Source organism: Dendroctonus ponderosae, unplaced genomic scaffold (genome assembly GCF_020466585.1).
Source record: "Dendroctonus ponderosae isolate FM_Combo_2020 unplaced genomic scaffold, Dpon_F_20191213v2 Dpon_F_20191213_8, whole genome shotgun sequence".
NCBI lineage: Eukaryota > Metazoa > Arthropoda > Insecta > Coleoptera > Curculionidae > Dendroctonus > Dendroctonus ponderosae.
Window position 1 is genome coordinate 2576705 of NW_026019016.1, and position 9412 is coordinate 2586116.

The following is a 9412-nucleotide window of genomic DNA, read 5'->3' on the forward strand; positions in this document are numbered from 1 at the left end:
TCAGCGTGTCTTTTTGCTTATTTGCCACTTTATCTGCAACTCAATTAACTTTAATTTATTCGAAAAAGCTGCTCATATTGCGAAAACCAATTTAACCATTGAAACGATCGCACCTGTGTGCTAACGAATTTCAACACAATTTACTCGTGTGGTTGTTCAAACTCGTTTTTGTGGGCTTATTACACATTACTATACTAAACACCGGGTGTCCAGTTGCACTTTGACCGTAGGAAATTCACATGTAACATCTTTTTAGGGGTAAAATGTAAGCCTGATGGACGAAGCAATTTGGGTAAAGCTGTTTAGAGCACGCGGATTTTATCATTTTGATGCAGCTGCAAACATTGGAGTTGGACACAGACGGTTTTTAAGAAACAAATAGCGGGCGGTCTAAACTGGCGGGTTTGCTAATGATTGGCGTAGTTCATGGAACGAATTCAATACGTTTAACAAAATATAACGCAATTTAAGCTTGTATTTGGCCCTCCGCAGGCTCAGATTATTTGTCTGCGCCTGGATATCGTTTCCGAACTTCTGCCTCAAGTGTGAGGATTACGGATTTATGATTGTAACGCGCAGTTCATAATCTGGAGAGTTTAAACAAGCGGCTTTTGGCGGTTTGACGAGCGTCTCAAATTGTCCATGTGTGTGGAAAATTTGCATAAATTAGCGCTAAACTTGTTAAGCACGATTTGTCGGAATCTGTGCGAGGGTTTTAATGAGTTTACGTGCGTCATTTTGTGGAAAGCTTTGTTAAACCAGTAAACTCAACAACAGTTCTTCATTAGAACTTTTCGGATTAATCCTAAAGGCTTGAGCTGGACTAACTGGCGTAATAAACCATGAGACGTTTTCCTCCATGGATTCTTTGTGAGCGTATCCTCAAGGTCTATGGCTTCGCTTTTGGGCAATTTGGACACAAAGGAAGCAATTTGCTTACACGAAAACCGCATAATTGCGAATAATCATCTGCATCCGACAATAATATATGGACAATATTTCTTGACATCGTTTTGCTAATTTCGCTTGCATGCACTTTATGAGTATACTGGGTGGAAAGACCCAACTTGATGCTTTTTTTAGACCTTGCTTACTCTAAATGGCGCCTTTGAACTAATTCTGTCCTGATACTTTCCGCCTTGAATTGAAAAAAAAACCTAATTCAACAGACGCGTTTGTGGCGCAGGCAAAAGGCCTCAACCAGTCCATTCAGGGACTAGCTGCTAATTTCCATTAAGAAAAAGCAACATAAAAGTGAAATTAATGCAGTAAATTTTAATAGCGCTTGTTGCATCTAGAGGCAAGGATATCCTTGACTTTAAACTTGCACTGAACCAGCGTCACTGGGGAGGGGAAATTGAAAAATAGTGAAGACACTTAAAAGAGGACGATGTCTTTTTCTAAGCAGCAGAAGATTGAAGCACTTGCGCTTGAATTTGAAGAAAAATGATTGCTACGTTTGTTGTTGCCGCTGCCTTATTGGCGCTCGCTCCCAGTGCAGATGCTGCCAAACTACGTAAGTCCCATTGATATTTTCAAATAAATATTATATTATACAAATATAAATATAATATGAAAAATGATAATAAATATAAATATTATATTTCAAAATAAATAAATGATACTAATAAAATGCGGTGCATTTTGACGCGTTACTGTATGCACGTAACTAATCGGGTACCGGTTTAATTAATTAATGTCGATTTGGTTCTCTATCAATTCTTTCGCTGCTTGTAAAATTATTAACTACCTACAAGAAGCGCAAAATAATTTCTTGTTGGCCTTTCAAAAGCCAACTAGACTAAGTTGCATTCTGCCTGGAGTGTTCTTTCTGGCTTATCGCATGTTAAATGAGACGTTCCATCTTCGGCTGCTCCATCTAATTGAAGTTCTTATTGTTCAGCCAACACTTGGGGAAGATGCCGCAAATCAGACAAGGACTTTGCGGAATGCATCAGAAAAAATGTGGAGTTGGCCATCAACAGTCTGAACAAACGTAAGTAGCCCGAGCGCACTGCGCGAATAGTTTTTTATTCCTTAAAACTCACGAATGAATCCTTTAGTTTTTTTGTCAATATTTTTGGGTTAGGCTGTATTAGTTTATTTAGTTAAAGACGGTTTCTCTGAATTTGTTTGAATGCAGTCGGTCTCACAGTGTGTCAGCACAAGCCATTAGCAAGCAGAGCTATGGTGAAAGAGGTCAGCCTTCGGCCTCAGATGAGCATGCATTATACTTATTGATGATAACTTTAATAGGCACGGGTTTCTTAAGCATCTCAGGTCAAGTTCGGTCACTACTGAAGCTTTTCTTCCACCATAGAAACTAATCGCCTTGTTTGGATTGTTGGGCAACTAAATCATTGCACAACCAGAATAAGCGAAGGGAACTGCAATTATTATTTAGTTTGTTTGAAGCAAATATTCGACTTTCTTAGCCACGCCGGAATTGGGATTATCGACCTTCGACCCTCTGGACATCCCCGAATTGTACATCGGAGCCGGAAAAGGCCCTGTTAATGTCGCTCAACACTTCAAGAACGTTAAATTATACGGGCTCACCAACGCTCAAGTGATCAAATCAAAGTAAACGTAAAACATTGGCTAGGCCTCCTAAACTAGCCCCATTCTTGTAGTATGGACTGGGACAAAAAAATGTTAATATCCGAGTCTATTAATCCCAACTTAAGGCTGCAGGGCGATTACACGATGAAGGGGCGCATTTTGTTGCTGCCCATAGTGGGAGACGGGCCTTGCAACGTCACTCTGCGTAAGTAAACCCCTAACGAGCCTTCATGAAGGATTAAAGGCCCATTTTAGTCAACATGAAAATCACGCACTTTATGAGCTTCGACTACATCGAGCGCAGAGGAAAAACCTACATGAAGGTGACCGATTTTCGCGTTACTATGAACCCAGAAAAAGTGATTTTCAAGTTCGACAACTTATTTAATGGGGACAAGGAACTGGGGGACAACATCAACCAAGTGAGTACCCGCATTCGTTTGCTTGCGAGCACGGATTCTAACAATTCTGCAACAAATATTGCAGGTTTTGAACGAGAACAGCGCCGAAGTGTTTGAGGATGTGCGCGACGGTTACGAGAAGAGCTTTGGATTGATCTTCAAGGATCTGGCAAACAGGGTGTTGCCCAAAGTGGCCGTTAAAGACATATTTCTCGACTAGATTCGTTCGATAGTTTTACAGCGATAGACTGAGCTTCATTAAATTCAATAAAAAAACCCATGTCCAGATACAACTGTTATTGTAGATAAAACATTAACATTCCACTTCCAAATCACCAGCGGTCTTCAAAATCGCTGAAATCGAAATCCTGTCGTTCTTCAGTTGTAATCATATCGATAATTAGCCTGAAAATGCGTTCAACAGCTGACTATTTACAGCGCAATGCACTGGCAACTTACCTCAACACTTTGGTATCGTAACTGTCCAGATTCCACTTCATGAATCCCGGATGCGACACATACCATTCCAGGATTTGGTTTAATTGTTCCACCAGATTGTTCAAAACCAGCGCTGTGGACGGCGAACATCTAAAACGAATGTTGTTGTTCACAGACACGCCGGTGAAAGAATCCGCATTGTCGTTTCTGGTGTGGATCCTGCAAACATCAACCAGATTCAATTGCTTGAGAAAAACAAAACAAAACGGTTACTCACTTGAACTGATCTCCAAAGAAAACGAGCGACAAAGGGCAGATCACGGAAGCATCATAAACAAATATCTTAGACGTCTTTAGTCTCAAATAATAAACAATAAGCGGCGACGGGAACAAATTGTTTTGAGCCAGAACTGACTTCTTATGCAGAATCATTTTCTCATGTGTTCCCGATCTGGAGTGCAAATGCACTTCCCTAGGATAAGTTTTCCTATGGAAAGCATCGTCAATTTAATAAAACTCTCTAATCTCGCAAATCTACTCACCCGATAACCGCAACATTGGGGTACAATCCTGCAGCAATGATTGCCTTAACAATGCAAACATTCTCGCTGTTTATGTTGTGGGTAGCACTTTGTGGGTCCGGATCACTGATAAGTTTCATATCGAATAGGTCTTGAGCGAATTGCTTGCGAAGCTGTACAAGCTGACGAAGAATGGGACCGCTCAAATGGTACTCGCGACAGAACTGGTTCTGCTCCCGAGCCTCTTCAAAGCCTCGTATCTGAAAAACAAACCATGAGAATGTCTTAAAGGCAAACATAAATCTAAATAGTCCTTACGGCGTAGTGTAGGCAAAGGTGATCGCTGTGGGTTCCTTGAGCCAATTTCTGCCTTTTCCTGTCCGCATCAAACTCCTCTTCCATAATGCTCAATTGGTAGGCGTCCTTAAAGCCTGAAATTTTTTTTAAATCAACCTTCTACCACTAGCCCAAAGTGAAATTCGAGTACCTAATGAGGCCGCCACCGACAGAATCGGATCAATACAGCTAAATATGGTGGCCAATATTAACATCTTTGAGCACTGCGCCGGCATGGGCAGCTTAGCCATGTGGTAGCCAAGAGGAGTGAGTGCTTCCTCCGAATTGAGCGCTCCGAGTCGCGTTAGCACTTGCAGAGAGGATTTAACGGTTTCAGCTTCAGGCGGATCCATCAATTTTGCCAGAAAAGACTCCGCATCGCCCAGCTGCAACTTCATCGTGCCAGCAATCGACTACTACTGAGTGAGTGAACATACCTGCATCATCTTCAATAACAAAATTACGTCTTCAAGCCGTTTTCTTAATACTTCCGGCTTGAGAAATTTGTCCAGAAGCTGGTATCGCAAACTCGTTATCATGTGATAACAAACGCCCGGTCGCACACGTCCAGCTCGACCCCTTCTCTGAGCAGCATTCGCTTGAGAAACCTATGACAAATTTAGCAAGTGAATGCTTTTGCAGTTGAATGAATTGTGGATTTCCCACCAATTCAGGCTTCAGAGTTTCAATTCCCGTGGCCGGATCCAGGTTGCTCACTTTAATGTAACCGGAATCGATTACGGTTGTAACATCATCAATGGTTATCGAAGTCTCCGCTATATTTGTGGCTATGATGATTTTGGTGATGCCTAAACAAAACTCCCCCTCAAATCATCCCCATCGTCTTGACACCTGGCCATTACCTTGAGGAGGCGGATCAAAGATCCGCTTCTGATCGACTGTTGGCAGTTGGGAATGCAAAGGAATGATCAGGTACCTACGAGGGGGAAACTGGTGCGAATCTGTGAGCAGGTTGCAGAGTTTGTTGATCTCGCCAAACCCAGGCAGGAACACCAAAATGGCCCCATCGCTATGGCCCTTAATGAATGCGATTATTTCGTTTCAACACTGGAGGAAGATTTTCCTTACCTTCCGGCAAATAGTCCTCAACAGCTCGAACACTAAATTAACGTCTAACTGCTCACTTTCCATCTTGATCAGCTGGTTCAGCACGTCCCTAGAAAACCCGACTTGATCAGTGATTGATTATCCAAAGCTGTATTTCCACAGTTAAGCTGTAAGGGTTTCCTGGGTTTCAGCCATTTATTACTACATTTACACTAAGTTCATCAATTTTAAAAGGTTTCGTTTTTTCACCATCCTCAGTTAATCTAAAACAAACAAATGCTAACAAGTTGTGCACTTAATCCATTTGTGGGTCGATTTCATCAGTTTTAGGTTTAAATTTGGTGAATCATGGTTGTTTGTATGAAATTTACTGGGATGACGGAAAAACGACGAAGCGCCTTGACTGAATAAATGACTGAAACCCAGGAAAATGTTGAAAAGCGAGAAGAATCCGTAAGCACCTGCTGTACTTATTTTTAGCCTCCAATTGTCGAATGAATGGCTGAACAAATTCCGTAAATTCCCTATTCTTGTAGGCATCCCGCTTTACCACCCAGATTGGAGTGGTTTTTTTTGCTTGATAGCCTGTAATCTGCAGAACGTCTTCCAAAAAGAACTCCTGGACATCGTGGGTGAAGCCTGGAATGTTAATAGCAGGCGCGCCGTTGTAATACCGCGAAAAAGCGTCCGCGTTTAAAGTGGCGCTCATCAGCACAATCTGGAAATTATTTGATTGTACTTGCCTCCAAGTAGCGTCACTGAAGTACCATACCTTTATATCAGAATTGTACTGAACGACGTCCTTTAGGACGGTGATAAGAAAATCGGACGTAATATCTCGCTCGTGGATTTCGTCAAGGATCAGATGCGAGACTTGGCGCAACGCCGGCTCACTTTCCATATATCGCAATACAACTCCAGTCGTGCAGAACAATATTGAGCCCCTCTCTCGCGGTAAAGTCCTAGAAGACGCTTGCACCAATTAAATCATGTCACGTCATAAAAGGCTCTTACTTTTCCAGTCTGATCTGAAAGCCAACGCTATTTCCAAGTTTTTCATCCCGTTCGCAGGCTACTCTTTCTGCTACAGCAATGGCACTAATCCGTCGAGGCTGAGTGCAGATAATTTTACACTCAGAGCCTTTGCTCTTTGCGATGAAATCATCCAGAATGAATTGTGAAACTTGGGTTGTTTTTCCACACCCTGTCAAGCGAGAGATTTGACTGTATGAATGAATATTCGAAAGATAAACCCAGTTGATTCACACGCACCAGTTTCGCCGCTGATAACTGTTATCTGGTTGTTTTCAATCAAGTCCAATATTTTTTGCCTCATGTGCATGGAAGGCAACATTTGGCGGATCTTTTGCATTTTCTGATACGAGCTAGAGGCTGATTTAGCTTGCAATTCTGTCAGCAATCGCTGGTCCAATTTGTCGCATTTTCCTTGAAATCTACAAAATGACGCATGAATGAAGCCAAACTCATATCCAGTTTCTCACCTAATGCCTGGGTTTTCCTTCAATTTTTCCATAATGCTACCGGTGATGTGTTGTTGAAACTCATCCATAAAGTCGGTTTCCGGTAGGTGTTTACAGCTTCTGCTTTTCTCCAAAAACCTTTCCAGAAAGGCGTGGACCCTTTGATCGAGAATCTCAGCTATACGAGTTTTCTTCTGTTCAGAGATCAATATGCTGCCCAACTGGAATTTAACCGGTTACTTTGGACTGCGAGACTCAACAATCCCAATTTAACCACGCACCGGTTTTTTTTGCTCACGCTCTATTTGGTTCCGTAATTCCTGCTCATGTTTGTCCTTTTTCTCCGCCTGGTACTGCCGCCTTAAATCATTCCTTTGCTCGCCACTCATTGAAGCCTCTCCCAGTTCCATCTGGGTCCTATTTAGACGCCGATTCTCCAGCTCGTTTCGAGATTTGTTTCTCATCGCATACCTACGGGAGGGTCAAATATAGAAAAAAATCACGTTATTATTTTGCTTTTTAGTAGGTACCACTTCCCAATCTGCTGGCCCTTGAGGTCTTTAGGATGACCCCCGCTTCCTGACGGGCCTGGTCGGAACGGTCGTCTCCGTCGCATAGTGGTGATTTCAGGCGCCTGCTGTAATATGCAATACTACAAACTCCATGCCTATTTATGCGGTTCTAGAAGCTAACTATTCTTGATACTTAAATCCTAGACATGCTGTAGGGTCAGATCAAGATTTATGCAGTTGTTTTAATCAGTTTAGGGTCGCCAGAGGTGCGGATCAATCCGGACAGTTGTTTATTTTTAAAAAACTTCCGGCCTATGTTTATGGCCCATGAAAATATCGTGTTTTATTTTTGCCACCATCTGTTGACCGAAAAACCCACACACCTAAATAGGCGTCTTTTACTGATTATCATCACGGTCACTAATTAACCACATCATAAAAAGATGTATCAGAAATGGTTAACAACAATGATCACAATCCGCTTACTCACCAAAAATGAGCAAAATACTCGAATGCAACTATTTCCGAAGAAATGTGTTCACAATTACAAAAATACACTGAATTTATATTCGCAATCCGATCTCACAAAGCCAAGGTGCCAATATTTTCACTTATTGCTGCTCAGTGCACCAAACAAAAAAATAGTCTGCATTTATCTTCTATGAATTTATGGATAGCAAAAAGAGCTGTTCAAAGATTTTGTGCTTTGGCCACAAAAATTTGCTCTGATAAACTTTTGCTTGTAATCTTTTAACAAAGCACCGAAAAGTACCTGTAAAGTGTATAGTATAAGTTTTGAATGTAAAAATCTATTTTTTTACTTACATGAAAATTCTAATCATAAATCAGTACTAGATAATGACACCATTGTTAGCTTGCTTAAAAACACTAGGTATGACGGTCGGATTTTCTTCAAGGCTTAACTGGGGCCATACGTTTTCGTCTAGTAAGCCTAAATCAGTTGGATTATTCGCTTTCTTATGGTAAAAATAGCATGGAAAGGAATTTGGAAAATATTTGCTATTTTTGAAAAACATCAACTTAAGTATATTTATTTGGCAAAAAATGAAATTTACGCATGTCTGGTCTTTGGAATGCATAGCTTTCGACGCAAGAAGTTCCTTACCATGTACCTTATATCTAAAAACTTTCAGTGTATCCTAAGATCGGGGTAGCTTAAAATAGGACTAAATGTTCGGAACCTCTTTTGGGGTAGTTGGGTACTTACCCGAAAAACACAGTTGAACACTTAAACTTCACGGGACAACAAATTGCCCAATTTACTTACACATAAGTAACAATGTTTATTTTAATTCGAACAGATGGTTGCCTTTAGGTTGACATATTTCGCGAATAAAAGCTAGGTTAGTAGCAAAGGAATGCCACTCTTCATAAAATCTTGGAAATGGCCTGATGATGACTGAAAATCGAATCCTTTTCCAGTGTGAATACATTTTGCCCTATAAAATAGATGCTAAAGCGACTCTCTTAATTTATTAGCTTATAAAGCCTGGACAAATTTTGCGTATTGTGAGTTGTCTATAAGTCTATATTACAGACGCAACTAATAGTAGATATCGTTTCGAGCGAGCACGCACTAAGTTAAAAGGTGGCAGCACCAGGTTTTTGCTGTAAATTTTTGCAATCTGAAGGCTTTAGAATAAAATACCATATACAGGGTGTTATTCGTAAACCGTCGTCGGTTAGTCGATTAAAGTCGGGCAAAGTCATGGGCGGATCCAGCTTTAAAGTCAGGGGGGGGGTATGTAAAAAAAATACAGTCTTCTGTTATCTATGAAATTAGAAAAATGATCGTCGTTTTGTGCAAGGGTGGCGCAAGATTATTATTATTATTATTAGATAACTAAATGGCCTTTATTCAAAGTTTCTCAAGAACCATTCGAGCCACAGAATTCGTTTTGGCATCGTTGGATAGAGAATTGAAAAGTCGATTCAGTCGTAACAACGTTAGTGAGGTAATTCGAGTCGTTTTGACCCAGAAAGCGAAATTTGAATATCAAACACTTAGGTGCAAGATTATGCCAAAATTTCATGTTTTCCGTCCCGTTTTTGCTCATTTCTCGGAGGCAAAA

The 9412-nt window shown here is 40.9% G+C and overlaps 2 protein-coding genes across 6 annotated transcripts; one reads left to right on the forward strand and one right to left on the reverse strand.

Annotated features, from left to right (window-relative positions):
• Nucleotides 1-1293: 1293 nt before the first annotated feature.
• LOC109544757 (protein takeout) lies at nt 1294-3253 on the forward strand. The gene is made up of 6 exons (XM_019915079.2): nt 1294-1516; nt 1904-1996; nt 2436-2583; nt 2634-2767; nt 2818-2984; nt 3049-3253. Exons 1-6 carry the CDS (start codon nt 1447-1449, stop codon nt 3181-3183), a joined length of 747 nt encoding a protein of 248 aa, XP_019770638.2. The 5' UTR covers nt 1294-1446; the 3' UTR covers nt 3184-3253.
• LOC109544752 (ATP-dependent DNA/RNA helicase DHX36) lies at nt 3246-8687 on the reverse strand. 5 transcript variants are annotated; one of them, XM_019915073.2, is made up of 20 exons: nt 8548-8687; nt 8145-8271; nt 7810-8091; nt 7338-7441; nt 7089-7278; nt 6829-7028; nt 6599-6780; nt 6341-6530; nt 6099-6288; nt 5788-6044; nt 5348-5435; nt 5122-5296; nt 4925-5067; nt 4696-4866; nt 4410-4644; nt 4241-4353; nt 3944-4182; nt 3679-3888; nt 3423-3620; nt 3246-3368 (listed from the first exon to the last, which is right to left on the reverse strand). In XM_019915073.2, the coding sequence occupies exons 4-20, from the start codon at nt 7421-7423 to the stop codon at nt 3296-3298; spliced, it is 2940 nt and encodes a 979-aa protein (XP_019770632.2). In that variant the 5' UTR covers nt 7424-7441; nt 7810-8091; nt 8145-8271; nt 8548-8687; the 3' UTR covers nt 3246-3295. The 5 variants fall into 5 exon arrangements, with proteins under 5 accessions (XP_019770632.2, XP_019770631.2, XP_019770634.2 ...); XM_019915072.2 differs by having other exon boundaries at nt 7338-7444; XM_019915075.2 differs by lacking the exon at nt 7810-8091 and having other exon boundaries at nt 7338-7444.
• Between the last annotated feature and the right edge of the window lie 725 nt (nt 8688-9412).